We start from the raw sequence: 22500 nt of genomic DNA, 5'->3' as shown, positions 1-22500 counted from the left end.
TGTGTGTGTGTGTGTGTGTGTGTGTGTGTGTGTGTGTGTGTGTGTGTGTGTGTGTGTGTGTGTGTGTGTGTGTGTGTGTGTGTGTGTGTGCATGCATGCGTGCTTGCGTGTGTGTGTGTTTTCACATTTTAACAAGGTGTGCTACAGTTTCCATAGAAAACAGTATGTCTTTGCCATTGCACGTTCTTCTCCTGCTTCAAATGCATTGAATCAAAGTATCCAACATCACATGAAAAAGGTCATTTAGAGACTGTTTTTTTCTCTTCTGCTTTTCCGCTATGCTCCACTCACCTTCTCACTGCATTCTCTGTTTTATTTATCGGTTTCCACATCATCTGATTATACCTCGACTGTCTGTCTGTCTGTCTGTCTGTCTGTCTGTCTGTCTGTCTGTCTGTCTGTCTGTCTGTCTGTCTGTCTGTCTGTCTGTCTCTGTCTTTCTGTCTCTCTGTCTCTCTCACCTTTGTCTCGTTCACTGGTGTAGTCTACTTTTCTGTTGTGGGTATACTGTATATTTGAGTATTTTTTGAAGTGGGTATACTGTATATATTGGTGCCATTCTAAATAATGGATCAATCAATTTTCAGTGGGTATACTGAAATCCCTGAAATGTTGAAGTGGGTATACTGCGTATACGTGCGTTCTACGTAGACTGCACCACTGGTCTTGTTTTTCTCGGTAAGTACTGTAGTCTGTCTGTAAAATACTGCCATATTGTTGTGAAATTACACAATGAAATAAAATAAAACACTAAACCAAGATGCCATTCAAGTGGGGATGAGTGCAGCTTGGCTGAATGACAAAATGGCATTAGCATAACCCATTTTGTACTTCATATTCATTTTTAAAAATATTTTTTTACAATCTGTTTGGAAAGCATCACCAGCTGTGCATCCAATGAAACCACACCAATCAAAGAACACCAAAGGAAACACTGCTACCACTGAATGAATAATATATAGCTTCCAAACAACTAAAATAAAATATGTTGAGTGGGTGTGAAATAGGTTGTGAGATGTGGAGAAGGTATTTTTTTACCAATCTGTGTGGAAAGAGTCACCAGCTGTGGATCCAATGAAAACACACCAATCAAAGACCACCACTGCTACCTCTTAATGGATATTATATTGTAGAGCTACAAACTACTTTGAAAATACAATATGTCGAGTGGGTGTGAAACAGAAGGTTGTATGTGCATGTGGTGGTGAAGTTGAAGACATGGGATGGTTGGGGATGTTTGGGGGTGGATGTGGACAAGGTGGAGGAGACGGTGGAGGACACGGAGGGTGTTTCAGGATGTATGGGCAGTTGCAGGAAGACAAATGTGGTGTGTGTATGGAGGGGGGGGGGGGTCGGTAAAGTCTTGCCAAAAATATCTTGTTTGAGGTTGGCTGCTGATGTCGTCAGGGTTTTGAGAGGGTGTGGGGAACTGGGGAGAACGTGGTCAGGAATTGGAAGAAAGGAGGAAAAGAGAGCGAAGGGCTACCGCCTCCAAATGTGTTAGTTAATAATTTAGTGGTGGGAAATGGGCTGTTAGTCGGCAGTAATCCCTCAAGAGCCTTCCTCCTATTTATCCATCGAACTTCTTAAAACACCACATCAGTTGCCCGCACAGAGCACAGAGCACAGAGCACAGAGCAGAGCCCACACTACAGTCTCTGGAATCTGTGTGTGTGTGTGTGTGTGTGTGTGTGTGTGTGTGTGTGTGTGTGTGTGTGTGTGTGTGTGTGTGTGTGTGTGTGTGTGTGTGTGTGTGTGTGTGTGTGTGTGTGTGTGTGTGTGTGTGTGTGTGTGCGTGTGCGTGTGCGTGTGTGTGTGTACGTACAGTATACGTATTTGTGTGTTTGTTTTTTGCAATGCATTTCAGCTGATTAAAAAATGCAAATTCTCATTTTTGCCCGAGGGATTAATCAATATTTCTGATTCTAATCCTGATCCATTGGGATACACAAAAGAAACTTCCCCACTAAATGTGTTCCCATATGGTCGCACTCAGAAAGCAATTCAATTGCTTTCAGCATGTATCAGCATACAAGCCACACCTCTGCTACCAGTTGAATAGTGAAGTAAGTTTGTAAGTGATGTGTTTGTAGTTTGTTTGGTGCATAATCAAGATAAAATCTCAACAGCAATTTGGAATTTGGCGTCTACCAGTAGGAAAAACAAACCAAAACACTTTACTCATCACTGCCTTGTGTGGGAAACACTGTGTGAAGAAATGTGTGTGTGTGTGTGTGTGTGTGTGTGTGTGTGTGTGTGTGTGTGTGTGTGTGTGTGTGTGTGTGTGTGTGTGTGTGTGTGTGTGTGTGTGCGCGTACATGTGTGTGTGTGTGTGTGTGTGTGTGTGTGTGTGTGTGTGTGTGTGTGTGTGTGTGTGTGTGTGTGTGTGTGTGTGTGTGTGTGTGTGTGTGTGTGTGTGTGTGTGCTTGTGCGTACGTGTGCGTGCGAGCGTGCGTGCATATGTTTGTGTAGACCCCTTCAAACCAGCAAGAGGAAGTGGAGGTAATGGATTCCTGGAGGGGCATATGATGCATTCATTTTTCTTCCTGGCTCACACTATGCCATCGTTTTCCAATGTATAATTTTACTTCGATAACACTCTCTCTTCCTCTCTTGGTTTGCCTACCCACCGCTCTCTCTCTCTCTCTCTCTCTCTCTCTCTCTCTCTCTCTCTCTTTCTCATCCTTCTTGCTTTTCTCTTGCAACCTCCACCCTCTCCCTGTCTCCTCATTTCCTTTTTTTCTCACACTATGCCATCGTATTCAATGTATCATTTTACTTCTATAACACTCTCTCTCTTCCTCTCTTATTTTGCCTAGCCACCGCTCTCTCCCTCTCTCTCTCTCTCTCTCTCTCTCTCTCTCTCTCTCTCTCTCGTCTCTTTCTCTCTCTCTCCCTCATACTTATGCTATGCCCTTTTTTCTTTTTTTCTGTCTTCCTTTACCTCATCTGTTTCTTTCTCTCTTCTGTCACCTCCCCACCGCCTCTTTCTTCTTCTCCGTCTCTCTCCTCCCCTCATTCCTCATGCCGATGAGATGAGATGGCCCTGATGATTACCAAGTACAATGACTCCACAGGGAGAGTCTGAATCTCAATATCCAGACTCCACACAGACTACACTCCACTGCAGTCAAACTCCCTTTCAACAGGATATTAAAAAGACCTCGAGACCCTTGTGGGCTTCCGTACAAGGCATGAGTTACTTGCTTCCTCACAGCATTCTAAGCTGTTGCCAAGGGACTGCTGTGTGGGTACATTATCTCCTTATCTTTATGCCAAAGTAGTGGTTGCTAGAATAGAATAGAATAGAATAGAATAGAATAGAATAGAATAGAATAGAATAGAGTGGAGTACAGTAGAATAGAATAGAATAGAATAGAATAGAATAGAATAGAATAGAATAGAATAGAATAGAATAGAATAGAATACACCACACAAATGGGTTGGAGGGTTTGCTCATTTGTAAATTTTTGCCCTATTTTCTCAATTAGTGGGCTACGGTCATTCAAAAAATATCTCAGTTCTTGTCTGGGCCAGTGTGTGAGACTCGATGATATGAGTGTCTAGCCAGCTGTGTGTGTGTGTACATGTGTACGTGTGTGCGTGTGTGCGTGTGTGTGTGTGCGTGTGTGTGTGTGTGTGTGTGTGTGTGTGTGTGTGTGTGTGTGTGTGTGTGTGTGTGTGTGTGTGTGTGTGTGTAGTCTGTTGTCATCTGGGACAATGGTTCCTTGTGGAAGAAATTTAAATTGTCTCCATTATTCAGTGTTAATTTAATTGTCAGGTGTTTGATGGTAACAAATAGAATTAAATATTAATTTTAGTCTCATGGGACTTACAAGAGAAAGGGCACGTGCAAATTAGCTTTCCCATTATTACAGTTTTTTAAATGAATGAGGTCTTTCTTTCTCTTTCTTTTTTTTCTTTCTTTCTTTCTTTCTTTCTTTCTTTCTTTCTTTCTTTCTTTCTTTCTTTCTTTCTTTCTTTCTTTCTTTCTTTCTTTCTTTCTCCCTTTCTTCATTTACCCTCCCTTGACTCTCTATTTTGTGTACCACCCTTCTCCCCCTCCCCTCTCTCTCTCTCTCTCCCTCTCTCTTTCTCTCTTTCTCTGTGTCTTTGGTTTTTGTGAAGAAGCTAAACAAGTGAACAAGTGTAACTACTCTCTGAGGTTGTTAGAATATTTATTTTGGTCTCCACCCCAAGGACAAACACACACTCAAACACACACATACGCACACACGCACTCACGCAGGCACGCACGCACGCAAGCAAGCGAGCACACAGTTAATTAAAATAAACCTCAGCTTTTGGCCTGACAGATATTTTAAGGTGCCATTATGCAGAGGAAATGCATCAGAGTGTTTTGATCGTGAGGAAACATGCATGCAACGGCGATGTGCCAGACCGTTTGTCAGACCGTGTTTGTTTATTCGGGTCGACTCGGCCATGGTGGACCCGAGGCGTTGCAGCTCAGCTGTGAAATTGCTGACTCACTCACGATATACACACACAAACTGCTTCAGTCACTATTGCCTCAAATAGACTTTCAGACTGCACACTCACCAATACATGGGTTCTAATTATTTTGTTTTCTCCTTGCTGCACGAAACTAGCTGCGCACAACTCAAGCTCTGATTGTTGGAAACTGCTGTAAAAAATAAACTCATGTGGTTGGCTGCCAGTGTCTTGCCCCTCCTCACAACACCCTGTTGATAAACAAAACAAAAATATCTATAGACCTGCCGTTATGTCCTGATTGTAATTCCATGGGATTCTCATCCTACATCATTCTTACACCCGCCCTGTCCTGGGGTGCATTTCTGGAAACCGTAGTTGTTAACCATGTTAGCTACTTTGATGTTTGCAATGCAATTTCCCATTGGCAACTACCCAAGTTGCTAATGAGCTAACAACTACGCTGTTGAGAAAGACACCCCTGATCAGAATAACATTTCCACAAACTGTTGAGAGAATCGTTTGAGAGAAAGGACTTGGCGAATCATCACTGTTCATTCCTCAGACTGTGGGCCCTTCTCAAAACCTAGTGCAGTGCACTTCTAAGTGTATCAGCCTAATTAGTCACGCCTAGTGGTTGGATACTCTTTGGTGAACTCTACGGAAAATCCAATCACTGGGTGTGACTGATAAAGAGTATCCAATCACTGGGTGTGACTAATTAGGTTGATGCACGTGGAAGTGCACTGCACTAGGTTTTGAGAGAGGCCCCGTGTTTACTCAGCTAGGCTAAGCCATTTTTTTTATTTAAATGTTGCAGCTCGACTGGGAAAACGCTGACTCACTCCACACAACACAAACTGTCTTCTTTTTCAACACAAACTGCCTCAGTCTCTTTCTTTATCCTCAAACAGAATGCACTGTAGAGACAAAAGTTCAATTGAGTTTGGTGTCACTCTTAAGACTGTGCGAGAGCAGTGTTTTCAGAAACGATATGCCTGGACAAATTTCTTCTCCTGATTGGATTATATTTGAGGTAATATATCAGAATACCTATAGGCCTAGTGTTTACATTACATTTCAGAGAGGATAGAAATCATGATGAATCACATATGCAAAGGCGTATAGCGAGCATTTGTCAGGCCAGGTTTTCTCAGCTCAGCTTAGCAATGGTATTCTCACAACATTCTTTAAGCATTTCAGCAACAGTTCAGAATGCTGCCTCAGGCTACAAACTCTCTCTGACAAGGAATGCACAAGTACCAATCAGCTCAAGCTGAGCTCACTTTCACTGTTTTAAATTATTTCTATGTGGGCTTTTCTATTTACAATTGCAATACAAACATCTGATCTGAATGGAGGTGATTCACAGTAAACGCTTCATTCATTCATTCATTCATTCATTCATTCATTCATTCATTCATTCATTCATTCATTCATTCATTCATTCATTCATTCATTCATTTATTCATTCATTCATTCATTCATTTTTCCAATGACTGTTTTCCCTGAGTCACGAACCGTCAAACCTTATGTTGTTGTTTCTATTCCTCTGTCTAAAGCTCTACATGACACTTTATCTGTGTCTCAGATGGTGCATTTGTACACTTTGAGCACTATGTTTCAGTGTGTCATTAATATGGCATGCACACTGAATTATGAACACCGAAGTGCACAAGTGCACCATTTGAGATCCAGTATGTATCACTCCAATGTGAACATAACGAGCACATACATGGGCTCACCGTGTTTATAAACACAATGTTGTGAGGAGGGGCAAGACACTGGCAGCCAACCACGTGAACAATTTTTTTGGCCGACAGTGGTTTCCAACAATCAGAGGTTGAGTTGTGCACAGCTAGTGTCGCGCAGCCAGGAGAAAACAAAAGCAAAAAATTAGAACACGTATAAAGATGTAGCATTTATGTACTCAGTAATTGCTGACCCTGAGACTTGAACCATGTGCCCTAATAGTGTCGTTAATGATCGAGTCGAGAACAGCTGTTGTAGCACCCCTGTGTAGCCGCAGCAGCTGCTGTCTTCATTTCATTAGTGTATGAATCAGTATTAATTAGTGACCTTCAAATAAAGAACACCTGTTGAGAGTCAACCCTCTTAATGACACCTGCAAATGCAAAAAAACACAAAACAGAGTAGCCTACTGTACATCTTGTCGTTGAGTGCGTGAAATGAAACTCTTTTGCCGCTCACAAACATGCATGACACCAAAAGAAAAAACAATTACAAAAAAACAGGAATGTCTTGGTTCAAAATGTGCAGGACTTGTAGAGAAAAAATATAGAAACAAAATATTCCAACAACTTTTTTAGAACTGCATGCATTTAGATTGAAAGAAGATGAAGCCAATGATAGTCTTCACCAGCTATCATCAGTTCTTCGTAACTGTACACCGTCACAAAACATAAGGATGTAAATGAAGAAAGAAAGAAAGAAAGAAAGAAAGAAAGAAAGAAAGAAAGAAAGAAAGAAAGAAAGAAAGAAAGAAAGAAAGAAAGAAAGAAAGAAAGAAAGAAAGAAAGAAAGAAAGAAAGAAAGAAAGAAAGACAGAAAGAAAGATTCCTCAACTGGTGTGGGGGGAAAACTCAGAGGTTCTCTGCAGAACTTGTACGTTCTTGGAACTACCCCACAGTGGCAATCGAATGGATCCTCAAAGAGCCTTTAGGGGTACATGCTAGATCAGGGATGGGCAACTGAAGGCCCGGGGGCCACATGTGGGCCGCCTTCCCACTTAGGGCAGCCTATAGATAATGTGGTGATTTAAAAAATAATGTGATTTTTATTCAAAGCAACTACTACTGAATCAATCCCTTGGAGTTATTCTGTTGGCCAATTGAGTACACTTACATCGGCAGAAACAATATCGGCCGTCAGTGAGCAACCAACCGTACCTCGAACCCAAGTTGAAGTCAGATCCATGATCATGTGGTCCTACAATGATGGTGAGGGAAAAAGGTGGCCCTCCTCATCATAAAAGTTGCCAATCCCTGTGCTAGATGATAGAAATAGCAGATGAGGTGTTCGGCATGCCTTGCACAGATAGCAGACATTGTGCGGTACAGTATGTACCATTTTAATAATCTGCCTTGCCATCAACATACAGCTTATCTTAGAGAACTGGAAGAGAATACACGCACGCGCGCACACACACACACACACACACACACACACACACACACACACACACACACACACACACACACACACACACACACACACACACACACACACACACACACACACACACACACACACACACACACACACACACACACACACACACACACACACACAATGGAAACTCACTAGGGGCATTCATATTACCACGCAAACACACTATCTACATACATTTGTATGGATGTATGCACACACATACAGACGGGCAGTCACATGTAGTACAACTACACACACATGGATACACAAACACAAAGAATATTAAAATGAGATGGTTTTTGAGATATACTGTATATATGATTGGTAAAAGTGGGAACAGGAAGGGCACACGAACTCACAGAAATAAGATTGTTTCTGCAGATAGGGTATGTGTAATATGGTAATGGCGGTGCACCCATACAACAAGTACACACAACTGTGTTAACATGCACACAAATATGTATTAAGTCATGTGTCTTTTCAAATTATATTATTCTTTTAAGGTATGAAAAGTGTCATTGGTATGGCTGGGGTTGAAAACAATATTACGTGAAGACTGGAAGACATAAAAATAGAAATTCAAAAGGGGTGTCTCATGCCTCTTTCACACTCCAAGCACAAGGTGTTGGCAAATGTGTCCGAATGTATCCGTGTTCAGGCAGGAAAGGTTACAAAGATTATTCCTTTCACACCAAAGCACGGGGTCAGCACAGCGCATGGACGGTCCATCAAGCGTGAGCACAAACAAGTCCGCATTGCAATTTGAAAAAAACAACATATATACAGTATATAAGGCTGTTGTTGCAAAACGGTGTATCCACCATTTTTGACTTTTGCATTTTATTATTGGAAATGACTATCACCTCTGTGTGAATTCTTGCCATTCAAATATTTTGGGAACATACTTTTGAAACCTATGTAAAATGCATTTTGCCATGCAATGCAATGGAATGCCAATTACAAAATGTCAATTTCCCAACATTCTACAAAATGGAGATACATGGTTTTGAAAAAAGACCCTTAGATATATATGTACATATACATGGGTCCACTGTGTTTATAAACACGGTGTTGTGAGGAGGGGCAAGACACTGGCAGTCAACCATGTGAGCTGATTTTTTTTACCGACAGCGGTTTCCAACAATCAGAGGTTGAGTTGTGCGCAACTAGTGTCGAGCAGCCAGGAGAAAACAAAAATTTAGAATCCATGTATACAGTATATGCAGTATATAGTCACTATATAGTTATATGGATAGAACACAACTATCCAGTGTGAGAAGGACAACTGAACAGCCCGTGAACCTCTCGCACATGCACTGACCCTGTTCCCACGCACTCTGACCTTATACTGTATGTAAAAGACCCCTCTGAAGAAGAGGCCTACGGCCATTTTGGAAAAGTATCTAATATCTTATTTCCTACGGCCTTCTTCTCTGTCCTTCTCCCTCTCCAGCTTTTTATCCGGAGAGAATGAATCTTTAAATTAAAGGTATAAAAGTTTCAGAATCCCTGAAGGTTCCATTGCATATTGCATGAGACCAGATTGCCTTGTGGCTCAGCACGAACGCACACTTCTAACAAGGTTGTTAGCATACCACACGCTACACACGTCACCATAGTAACTGTTACGGTATTGGCTTATTGTGTGTTCCTGGGGGTGGGCAAATATTCATTCTCTCTCTCTCTCTCTCTCTCTCTCTCTCTCTCTCTCTCTCTCTCTCTCTCTCTCTCTCTCTCTCTCTCTCTCTCTCTCTCTCTCTCTCTCTCTCTCTCTCTCTCTCTCTCACACACACACACACACAGGAGAAATGTGTTATATATTATTAAAACAGCTGTCAATACTGGTTAACCTTGTGCTATGGGGGATGCCTGGGGACCTGCTTGGTGAAGCATGAAAGAAGGGGATGATTGATAATGTGTCTGCGCGTGTGAGCGCATGCGTGCGTGCGTGCGTGCGTGCGTGCGTGCGTGCGTGCGTGCTGGTTGTCAGGAGGCCCACTTACTTGCTTTGTTCTAACTACCTGTGTCAACCTAAACCACACCACAAGACCTGGCCAGATATACAGGCCGCACATAGTATGATATAACGTTAAAGGAAAAGAACAGAAACTTGCTACACAGATAGAGCATTGTGATTGGTGGACTGATGCCTATGATTTCTTCCCATATGGAGTGATGCTACACCAACAACCCAAGCAAAAATATGTTGTGACACTATCCAACTGAAGCCAGAGGAAGATCCCACTGGTGGATCGGAACGTTGCCATTTGTAGCAAGAAAATAACGTTTATATTTTTGGAGCTCATTCCCAGTGTGCAGACAACTTCATCACACTATCCAACTATCCAACACAGAATAACATGGATTGATGGATGGGTTAATACACACTCTAAACTTTTTTTTCTTAACCTTTTGCACCCCCTTATCTGTGCCGAAGACAAGCAGCGCACCCCCAACCCAAACTTCTATGCGTAATAAAAACGTGATTAATTGCAATGATTCTCGCTTGAGACATTAATCAATAACTTATGCCTTTACATGGGGACCAAAACATGCTTTAATTTGGTTTTGATTTGGCCTAATTATAATGTTCGCTTGCAGAATTTTGGTCACAACCTCAACACAAACAAAATTCCATGCACCCCCTGAGATCTCTGGCACACCCCAGGGGGTGCCCGTACCCCAGGTTAAGAACCACTGGGTTAATACACACTCTAAACTCCCTGACTTCACCACCCCTTACCAATCCCACAAGGTGTACAAGTACAAGTACAGTATAGCATTCAAGTATAGCAACAATGACGTTTCAACTTCCATCACTTCATTCACTCAATTCATTACTTATACTCACACTCACTACCTGCTGCTCATTGAAAAGAAATCACTCAAACTACTGTGTCCCTGACACACTCTCTCAGAGTGTGTGTGTGTGTGTGTGTGTGTGTGTGTGTGTGTGTGTGTGTGTGTGTGTGTGTGTGTGTGTGTGTGTGTGTGTGTGTGTGTGTGTGTGTGTGTGTGTGTGTGTGTGTGTGTGTGTGTGTGTGCGTGCGCACATGTGTGTGTGTGTGTGTGTGTGTGTGTGTGTGTGTGTGTGTGTGTGTGTGTGTGTGTGTGTGTGTGTGTGTGTGTGTGTGTGTGTGTGTGTGTGTGTGTGTGTGTGTGTGTGTGTGTGTCACAAACAAATATATGCACTCCCTGTCTCCCTCCCTGTCCCTGACACCCTCTCTCCTTCAAGCTCCCCTTCACTCATTCAAGAGTTCTTCTCTCATTCCCACTCTGATCTCCCTCTCAGCCTTTCAACAAACAATTGCAACAAGTACAATGAGGCCTTGGCTCTGAATCAGCTATGCAGATAGTCCTTTCATGCTCGGGTGCTTGCAATTTGGATTGTTGGTACCTTTCTCTGTGCAGCAGGCCTGTAAAAGCCTTATTTCCGCTACTCAAAAATGAATCGATAACTGATTTGGTCTGTGCAGTGATGCCACAAACTATCTAGAAAATGAGGATTCATATTGGAAAATAAGGGATACAAATTAATAATCAACCTCCACTGCCACGCGTAAACGCACAAATATCTTTAGATAGGCTACCAAGCCCACCCAGATACCAAACACACACACACACATGTACACATGCTCAAATGTACCCATCCACGCACACACACACACACACACACACACACACACACACACACACACACACACACACACACACACACACACACACACACACACACACACACACACACACACACACACACACACACACACACACACACACTCATACACTCACACACACACTCAGTGTAGTGTAGCTGCTCAGTGTAGTCCGCCATGGCCATTTGTGTCCCATTAATACAGTAGGTCTATGTCCATTACCGATGACCCACATCATATGAGCCATGTCCATTGTGCCCCATTGTGCCCCATTGTGCCCCGGCTAATTGCTGCTCTGCCACGCAGTCTGACACTGGCAATGAGCTAATCAGTGGAGGGAGAAAGAGAGAGAGAATGAAAGAGTGAAAGAGAGAGATAGAGAGAGAGATAGAGAGAGAGAGAGAGAGAGAGAGAGTGTGTGTGTGTGCGTGCGCGCACGCTGTGTGTGTGCGTGTGTGTGTGTGTGTGTGTGTGTCGTGTGTGTGTGTGTGTGTGTGTGTGTGTGTGTGTGTGTGTGTGTGTGTGTGTGTGTGTGTGTGTGTGTGTGAAATTATTTGTGAACACACTGAATGTGTTTGCACTGTTAGCAACTTTCCCACAATGCCAATGGAAAATACTATCTAAGCACTTAGCAACTAGGGTGAAGGAGGGAAAAATGCACGTACAGAACAAGCAGACAATAATTAATGTCATATTAATGGATAGATTGATGCTTTGATTAAAAAAAGGATTGATAAAATGACTGATAAATGGTGAAAACGCATGGTAAATGTCATCAAGGCACTTCACAATATCTTTACATTTATTCATTGACATTGGTTGCCACTTTAAATAGCAAGTATGTGTCACCATAAGCAATTTGGTAGGTATAGATCAAGGACATATCAGGACTAAAACCCTCAGCCATCAAAGGTCACGGCTCGAACCTGCAACCTGCCCAGCTACTCAGTATTGCTTTCAGTCTCTGTCGGTCACACTCTCTTTCTCTTTGGCACTCATTTCCTCAATGAACAACTTATTTTACTCTCTCTTTTCCTCATCTTCAATTATAACAGTCACCCACCCCCACACTCTCCCTCTCGTTGTCTATCTGACTCATTTCTTCTATGAAAAGTTCATCATTCTCGTGCAACTGTTATGATAGGGGCACATACAGACTCTTACTATGAAGGCGTGTTGAGTACTGAGGGGGTGAGTATGTCAGGTCACCTGCCCTCGAGCAAGCTCATAGAAGCGTGTGCCAGAGTCTGAGAAGGCATGCAGGACTAATTAACGGCCTGCTCCAGAGGGGGTTCACTCACCGGTGATTCTGTAGCCTAGTTGGCGTTCACAAGCAAGTGAATGGATGTCAATGGGGTTTTCACTTGCCCACGTTCGCCCCCTAGTGTGCACACAAGAGGAACTGCGGCTAGTTGGCGTTCACAAGCAAGTAAATGGATGTCAATGGGGTTTTCACTTGCCCACGTTCGCCCCCTAGTTGGCACCCAACAGGAACGGCAAAAGTTTACTGGCTACAATGGGACCCTGATTTTTAGGATCCTGCCGGATACCGGATCCACTACTTAAGATCCTGTTGGATCCGGAACCGGATACCGGATCCTACGAAAGGGTTCACATAGCCAACTCGCACACGTGGGCCCTTTTTATTACGATGGCGGAAACTATTTTTAAGACTCATTGGCTTACTGCCACACTGCCTTCAATGGCCGCTTCCAAAGGGCTTTCACTCCATGCAGCGATTGGGGTTGTGAAAGACTGACTGAAAAGCCTAGACTGCGTAAAAAGTAGAGATGCCCCAGATCCTGATTTTTAGATAACTGCCGGATACCGGATCCACTGCTTAAGATCCTACCGCAGTGGTTCTTAACCTGGGGTGCGGGCACCCCCTGGGGGTGCGCCAGACATTATAGGGGGTGCGCAGAATGTTGTTTGTGTTGAGGTTGTGACCAAAATCCAGCTGGGAAACATTGTAATTAGGCCAAACCTAAACCAAATTGAAACACGTTTTGGTCCCCATTTAAAGTCATAAAGGTTTTCATTAATATCTCGGGCAAAAATAATTGTAATACATCACTAAAATCCTTTTTTAGTGCTTGTACACGTTATACATGTTGGGTTGTGGGTGCGCGGCTAGTCTTGTGAACAGGTAAGGGGGTGCGCTGAGAAAAAAAGGTTAAGAACCACTGTCCTACTGGATCCGGATAGTCTGAAAAACCCTATTATCCTGCACGATCTTGGATCCTGTACATTTCTTCCTGTACATGGAACTTTGGCTGGAGAAGCAAATAGGCTACCTACCAACCCAACCCTCAGACATTGTGATTTGTAATGACCGAACTTAATGGAATCTACTGTGGTCTTGTCTCTCATCTTCTGTTTCTACAGCCAAGATAGTGTACACATTTTCACATACAAGTTTAGCTAATGCATACATGGATGGCAAATGATTATAGGCCTACAGTGTAGTCAGAAGCACATACAAACATGCCATGAGTTGCATTTAAACGCCAAGACCCTTGTGTTCATTAAACTCTACCATACCAAGACTTTTAATAAAATTGTCTTAAATCTCATGAGCCTGAATGTTGCGTCATGCAGCTCCAGGCGCCAGGGCCAATGTTGCACAACGCAACATCAGGCATCATTGGGTTAATGCATACATGAAGGGCAAATGATTATAGTCAATAGCATAGCCGGCTTAAAGTAAGATTAGCTACTGTAACCCAAACCCCTTTTCTTTTGTGTGGGTTGTGTGTTAGTGTAGGGAGCGACTGCTGTCCTTATACCACCATGCAGGCACACACTCATGCACACAAACACACACATGCATGCTCGCACGCTAGTGCCTCTGTCACCCCGGTAGTGTTCTACAAAGCGACCAATGTCATTTGCATAATACAACAACAACAGGAGAGTAAATAAGCAGGTAATGTTTACAAATAAGGGGGTTGCCACCATTACAGGATATACAGTACATATGAATAAGGCATGATGCATTATTCATGCATATAGGAGCCAAGCAAATATACCAAGCAAATAGACAAGCAAATATTGTATCAAGGAAAGCGGTTTGCATGCAAGGACATTTGAGGACAGTACAGTGAATTGTGAATATGAAGATTTACAAAACAGAAACAGAGAGATAGGCTCACAATTCCATGGTCACACGCACGCATGCACACACGCACACTCGTGTGCACAGAAGAAGAAGAAGAAGAAGAAGAAGAAGAAGAAGAAGAAGAAGAAGAAGAAGAAGAAGAAGAAGAAGAAGAAGAAGAAGAAGAAGAAGAAGGAGAAGAGGGGGAAGAAGAAGAAATATGACAAGGATGATGATGATGATGATGATGATGATGATGATGATGAACAACAACAATAAAAACAACAGCAAAAAAATAAACAGCCACAGCAGCTTCATCAGTTGGGATTAGAACGAAAGAAAGAAAGAAAGAAAAAAAGAAGGAAGGAAGGAAAGAAAGAAAGAAAGAAAGAAAGAAAGAAAGAAAGGAAAAAAGAAAGAAAGAAAGAAAAAAGCACAAATTAATTAAGGACAAAGAAGTCAAATACGGAAACTCCTGATGATGAGGATGATGATGATGATGATGATGATGATGATGATGATGATGATGATGATGATGAAGTTGGCCATTCCCAATTGACATGAAGTGAATTAGCCAGAGGCGCCTGGGGGATGTGAGGAAAGCCCAGTGTAAGGGGAAAATGTAATTAAACAGGTGGAAGGGACTTAAATATAGTAATACACAATAATGGATCAGGGGAAAACTAAATGACCTTCTCCATAATAAAATGAGGCAAAAAAAAAGAAATGAAAGAAATAAAGGAAAAAATGGAGGGGAGTGTTTTTATGCTTCCTTATTCTCTGACATTCCCTTTACTAATCACTAATGTCTTTTTATTTTCACAACATAATCAACTATATGTTTACTGTCAGTAAAAGCAATGAGATGTAGGCCCCTACTGTATTTACCATGCAAGAACTCAATGGTCAGACATCATAAGGACACCACTAAAAGCCTGACTTGCAGCCTTTATTTACAGAGATACATTCAAAAGAGTTACAGAGATACATTCAAGCATCCTTCACTTAATTTCCTCATTTACTAAAAAGAAGTTGTTTGTAGAGGGAGATTAAACAACCACATCCCAACAATGGAATTATCCACGGTCCTGCGCTTACTCCAATTCGACTAAGTAAACAGCAGCAGCATAGCGGCTCTCAGTCTTAGTCTGGGTTGCCAATATTGATAAATCCAGCTTTGGCACGATTACAGAGAGTTGGATAAGAAAAGACACAATGAGACGAGAGTAAGTCAAGGAAGACAAAGCAGCAAGGACAAGCTGTAGGTAAATGAAAAAATGGGACTAGGAAAAAAGGAGGGGGAGAGGAAATACATTGGGAGGAGAAGAGAAGATGAGAGAAAATGGGAAATAAGAGGTGGAAAGGTTGTCGAGGATAGAGGAACAGAGACAAAATTACAGGTGGAAAGGGGAGGGGAAGAGGAAAGGCATTTGGAGGAGAAGAGAAGAGGACACAAGAGGTGGGAAGGGAGGGAAAGGGGAGGGAATTGAGATGAAATGGGAGGAGAGAGACGTTGCAGAGCATAGAGGAACAGCAAGGACATTACAGGTGGAAAAGGAAGAAGAGAGATGAGGACACGAAGGACTTACAGCAGTGGTTCCCAAACTTTTTTCCTTGAGCACCCCCTTGTACATTTGAATGCCCCCTAAGCGTATGTTTGCGCTATGGGATAGCAAAGCACCGTACATTATAAAGTCAATTTAGGGAATCCTCATTCCCAATAGACCCAATGTTTTTTTTCTGCCGTCATGACAATGTAAACTACACAATACATTTCACTTCCAATGTATCCTTCCAGCATACAATTCACCATACAATTAAAAACTACTTATTATTAAGTAACGCTGTTTAAAAGCACACATATCCGCCATTCCTCTAATTCAGCTCGAGCACCCCCTTATGGCAGGCCGAGCACCCCCAGGGGTGCACGCACCCCAGTTTGGGAAACCCTGCTCTACGTTTAAAGGCAATAGCCTCACGTTTGCCCCCAATTCCTCTGTACCACCAGCTACTGACTGAACACTTACTTTCAACCTTTGCAGTATTATGGAAACAACACTTTGGGGAAAAAAAACAAATGCAGTGCCCTTCTGACACAACACTTACTGTATGTCCACCCCATACCATCACTGAAGCAGCACCTAGTTACACACACACACACACACACACACACACACACACACACACACACACACACACACACACACACACACACACACACACACACACACACACACACACACACACACACACACACACACACACACACACACACACACACACACACACACCATGCCATGACTGAAGCAGCATCCATTTCCACTTCTAGAAAGGGCACGGGAAGACCATGCCAGTGTGACTGCCATCCATCAGAGTCCACATCCATTCCCATTCCCCCGGACTCACTGCTGAGCAGTGGTGGACAAAGTAAAAGTACTTTTGTGGTGTAATTACGACAGTAGGACATGATATTACATAGCTGTTACACCGTTTAATCCATTTTACTTTTTTTTTTTTTTAAATTGAGATATACTTTGTTATTACTGAAAAACAATAAAAACCTAACAAGGACCCACCACAAACTCAACCCAACCCGTGCAGAATCAGCTTATCGTAAGACAAGTTCATTGGTCTACTTTTTACTTAGATAAGTTACCTGTGTTGGAAAGAAACTGTGTTTCTTTTTTTAATTTTACTTTTACTTTGTCCACCACTGCTGCTGAGGCACAGTAATAACAGAAAAGGGGTTGGAAAGGGTCTTTACAATAAGATTAGTTCATGGAGGTCAGGCCTGCTTTCTGTAAAGATAGGTTAGCTCCTGGAAGACATGACGACATGTGTGCGAGTGTGTGTATCAGGACGGTATGGGTAAGAGGAGACCGGCCACTGGTGTAAGCGTCCATAAAAATGAACGGTGAAGACTCCTCGTAACGCAAATATGGTGTCTATCCGCAGATCTTCCGCCTTCCTGGCAACATGAGCCAAATTGCCTGCTGAGCTGCGCTGTCAATGATCCAATCATCTGGCTGCATCGGCGCACGCTGTCACTCCCGTGCCGTTATGGAACTACACTGGTGTAGACTTATGATGTAATGTCCTTTATCACTCTTTGCGATCTCATTGAGGAAGCACATTATAAGGAACTCAACGGACCTGAGACTCTGCATGGTCCAACTACATCCATCGTCCTCACTGCTCCACTGCACAGCACAGTGTGGAGGCTGGGTGATGCTACAGTGGCTGAACGAGCAGTGAGCAAACAACAGACACTTTGGAGGAATTTGGTGTAAATGGACATGTAGGTTTATTGAATGGGGTCTGAGGACAAGATGGACTCCACCTAAATAATGAAACAGCACTTTGTTCCATCCCACACCCTGCATGGTCTAACTACATCCATCACCTTCACTGCTCCACTCCACAGCACAGTGTGAAGGCTGGGTGAAGCTACGCTAGATAAACGAGCAGCGAGCAAAAAGCAGACATACTCCCGAAGAAGGAATTTGGTGTAAAAGGACATAGGGTGTGTTGAATGGAGTCTTAGGATAAAGACAAGCACTCCTGAAGAATAGATTCGGAAAACGACAACGGTAGGATGAAAGAGTGAAAGGGATGAGCACTATTCGGACGGGACTAGCTTATTGGAGGGAACTGGGGTAAAATGATATAAACTGTTTGTTCCATGCCGCACCCTGCATGGTCTAACTACATCCATCGTCCTCACTGTTTTGCTGCACAGCACAGTGTGAAGGCTGGGTGACGCAATGGTGGATAAACGAGCAAACCGTAGAAAATAGGAAATAGTGTAATTTACAGTCTCAAAACGAACTCATCACAGTTACTTAGACAAAAAAAGTTTAATTGTATTCCCCTCAATTGTATAACTCCCCCAAGCGTCTGTCTGACATTTTCAAGTAGGGGAGGCAAGGCAGGCCGATGACATGACTTGATGTTCCCATTTAAGTTTGAGTGATACATGCAATCTTGTTATATTGAGTTACATAATTCACTGGCAAAATGCATTTACATATATATTATATCGATACCTTGCTTTGTCTACTGCCATGGCCATTTGTATGAAATGATTCATATACTGTACATTTATAGCTTTAAATCTGATTCTTCTGTAAACCTCTTTGTGAATGTGACAATGTGATTGAGGCCATTATGGTAAAAGTGGGGTAACAAGATGTATGATTATGATAATTGCCAGCTTTCAATTATAATACCTCCTCTGAGGCAAGGTAAGGGGAAAAGGGAAAGCCATAGGTAGCTGTTTATCATGAGTTATTCAACCCTATATGAAAGGTTGTTATTAAAGAGATAATATATTCTCTTCAACGGCTCCCTTAGGTAATGTATTTCTTTTCCGTTTCGCTCTCAGGTGATGGCTAGCTGTCTTCATATCTTTAGTCGTTCGCATTAAAGATATCAGCCATTGATTTTGAAGGTGGCTTTGACAGTGTGCTGGCTTTCTCTGGGGAGGCACTGCTCAGGAAAGACTCAGTTAATTCACAGAGAGAGCATTTATTAGCCCAAAGCCCATTGTAGACCAACTACAACATCCCTGGCATTAGGCTTTTATAGTGTTTACCTCAACCAATAAAAAAACAACTCGAGATTATCCAGCCCTTACTTCACCACCACCACACCCCTGGATTGTCGTCTATTGTGGAAAGCGGTAAGCAGGACTGGACTGGGACAGAAAAATAGCCCAGGCATTTTTGGCATAGATCAACCCCTCACGTAGCACCCTGATTCTCAAAGATATTATAATTTGCTGCTCAGTCCACTGTCTACATTAAAGACAGATCGACGGAACAACCTATATAAATAGAGGCCCAGTCCAGAAAACAAAAAACAAATAACAATATCATCGGCCCCTGATGACTGTCAGCCCACCGGGAAAATGCCCTGTATGGCAGACCACCAGGCCAGCCCTGAAGGTAAGGTTCATGAGACCTCCAAGTCACAAGTCATTGTACTCATATTGCCTGTCTTCCTCCTTAGAGTGTGATTCAGAAGGAATGAAGTATCAAAGCCCCTCGGAACAATATAGGATTAGCCTCACCGAATGAATAGGGCACTGTGTGTGTGTGTGTGTGTGTGTGTGTGTGTGTGTGTGTGTGTGTGTGTGTCTGTGTGCGCACGTGTGTGCGTGCATACATGCATGCTTGTGTGCAGGGCTGCTGACAGCTTTTTCCGGGCACAGGACAAAGACATCTGAAACATATAATGTAATGAGGAACCAATTTTGGGCCCCCTGTCTCTCTTGGCCCGGGACAACAGACTCCTTTGTCCCCCCTGTTTGTGTGTGATACAGTACTGTATAGAGAGAACAAGGATTGAACCCGCCTTTGTTAAATTTTTGTATCTATAGCGAGCGAAGGCCACGGCTTACAGGGAGTTTGCGTAGGCCAACACGGGGTGTCACTCAACATCATAATGAATGATTTACATTCCCTATTCCCTATTCCACACACACGCACGCACGTACGCACGGACGCACGCACGCACGCACACACACACACACACACACACACACACACACACACACACACACACACACACACACACACGCACACGCACACGCACACGCACACACACCACTTTTGCAATATGCAAAATACACAACAATCACGCAAGCGCCGTTATTCCAGTCTCTGCTCTGGCCTTCTCTGATCCTTGGCTCTTTGAATATTCCACGTCTGTGAAGCCAACAGAGCAGACAGAGGGGCGGTATCGACTGGATGAGCGTGTGAACCACACAGATCGGTTTGTCTCCTTTTAAGGTCAGGCTGTTCATTAAAACGTTCAGCTGTCGATTGAACTACGGTAGCTACTTCGTTGGTTGCCGTGCAATCTTCCATTGGCAACTACCCAAGTTGCTAACTGCTAACAACTACGCTTTTGAGAAATGCACCTCAGCAGCGGTAAACACACATAAAAAATGGGCTGGACTTATGTCAAGTCATCCAAGATGTAGGCTACAGTATATGGCACAAAACACTAAAATAGCAGAAATTGTGTCTATATACGTAATGACTTTTGAGGGGCTTTAAAGAATGACTTATGAGGGGCTCCATGTTTTATATTTTGCCTTGGGCCCCAAAATGGCTAGGTCCCCCCCTGCCCACATCTACCTGTCCGACACCAAGCCAGACATTCCATGGGCATTTCTCAAAACCTAGTGTGCAGTCTGCGCACCCTTCCAAGTGTATTAGTCACGCCCAGTGATTGGGTACTCTTTGGTGAACTCTACGGAGTATCCAATCATTAGATGTGATTATAAAAGGGTATCAAATCATTGGGCATGACTATTTAGGCTGAATGCACTTGGAAGTGTGTGCACTAGGTTTTGAGAAATGCCCTGTGTCTGCTTGTCTGAGACAGACGGACACAGTACAGGCAGAAAGACAGGTAAAGACACACACATGCAAAATCTCTGTCTCACTCTCCCTTTCTCTTTCTTCCTTTCTGCCTCTTTGTCCCTCTCTCCTAAACCCAATCTCTTCCTTCTCTCTTCTCTCATCAATCTCTCTATCTCCCACTTCATCTTTCTTCTCCCCACTTTCTCTGTCCGTCATTTCAATCTCTTCTTCACACTTTACTAACTCTCTCTCTCTCTCTCTCTCTCTCTCTCTCTCTCTCTCTCTCTCTCTCTACACTCCACAGCTCTCTGTTCCCTTCTGCATTGTGGTCCACTGACCTTTAACCACAAAAGTCAGCATCTGGCTGCCATTTGGACCACAATGAACCACAACAGATAAATAGCCAAAAGACAACGACAGAAAAAAATATCAAACTGAGAAATAAGAAAAAAATAATTTGTAGGAAATGATTACAGAAAGCTTCCCCTTTCCCTGCTGTGGTAATGGTGGTGGTGGTGTGTGTGTGTGTGTGTGTGTGTGTGTGTGTGTGTGTGTGTGTGTGTGTGTGTGTGTGTGTGTGTGTGCGTGCGTGCGTGCGTGCGTGCGTGCGTGCGTGCGTGCGTGCGTGCGTGCGTGTGCGTGCGTGTGTGTGTGTGTGTGAGTGTATGTGTGTGTGTGTGTGTGTGTGTGTGTGTGTGTGTGTGAGTGTATGTGTGTGTGTGTGAGAGAGAGAGAGTGTGTGCGTGTCTTTGTATATGACACATGTATCATTGGTAGACAGGTCTTATCAAGTAATGGGAAACAAGTTTGTGCCTAACCATGTATGTGATGTTGCACATAAATGTTCATTCAAGTCAGTCTAGACCAGTGATTCTCAAAGTGTGGTCCGGGGACCACTTGTGGTCCGCGACAGAGCTAAGGTGGTCCGTGAGGGGATTTCTACTTTTCCAAGACGAGCTAGCAGTAGGCTATATTTGTAACATAATTACAAAGCTAAACATAGCTGAAGTCTTATTTTCACCACAATAAGACAGGCTTGTAAATGTGAATAAAATTTGAGTAATCTGCATCGAAATTAGCAGTGTCAAATTAGCACCCTTCAACTGTCAATTCAGTTGACAGATGGTCCCTGAACATTTTTGGGCGGACAAAGTGGTCCTCGGTCTGAAAAAGTTTGAGAAACACTGGTCTAGACAACCATGTTCCTCTGCCCATATATCATACACATCAGTGTCTGGGTGTTTACGTGTGTGTGTGTGTGTGTGTGTGTGTGTGTGTGTGTGTGTGTGTGTGTGTGTGTGTGTGTGTGTGTGTGTGTGTGTGTGTGTGTGTGTGTGTGTGTGTGTGTGTGTGTGTGTGTGTGTGTGTGTGTGTGCGTGCGCGCGTGTGTCTTTTTGTGTGTGTCTTTGAGAGAGAGAGAGAGAGAGAGAGAGAGAGAGAGAGAGAGAGTCAGTCAGTCAGACAGACAGACAGAGATATAGAGAAAGAATGATAGAAAGAAAGAAAGAAAGAAAGAAAGAAAGAAAGAAAGAAAGAAAGAAAGAAAGAAAGAAAGAAAGAAAGAAAGAAAGAAAGAAAGAAAGAAAGAAGGGAAGATCCATATCTGTGTTGTATTTGCTCCTCTCACCTCCACAAGGTGCTCTCAGTCACACTCCCCAGATGGAAATCATACAGCTTGGTCAGGATCAGAATCACCTGCAACACACACAAGAAAGAAAAACAACTGTTTTCAGAAACACAACATCCATGATAA

General features: G+C 43.1%; 1 protein-coding gene across 1 annotated transcript in view; it reads right to left on the bottom strand.

Moving 5' to 3' along the window:
• The window catches only part of LOC134445512 (VPS10 domain-containing receptor SorCS3-like), a 162517-nt gene that overhangs the window by 128546 nt on the left and 11471 nt on the right, over positions 1–22500 (bottom strand). Inside the window, exon 2 of the mRNA XM_063194573.1 lies at positions 22375–22442. Coding sequence (XP_063050643.1) covers positions 22375–22442 — 68 coding nt within the window. The remainder of the gene's footprint in view (positions 1–22374; positions 22443–22500) is intronic.

Source organism: Engraulis encrasicolus, chromosome 1, assembly GCF_034702125.1.
Source record: "Engraulis encrasicolus isolate BLACKSEA-1 chromosome 1, IST_EnEncr_1.0, whole genome shotgun sequence".
In the NCBI taxonomy this organism is placed as follows: domain Eukaryota; kingdom Metazoa; phylum Chordata; class Actinopteri; order Clupeiformes; family Engraulidae; genus Engraulis; species Engraulis encrasicolus.
This window is presented reverse-complemented; position numbering and strand designations above follow the sequence as displayed.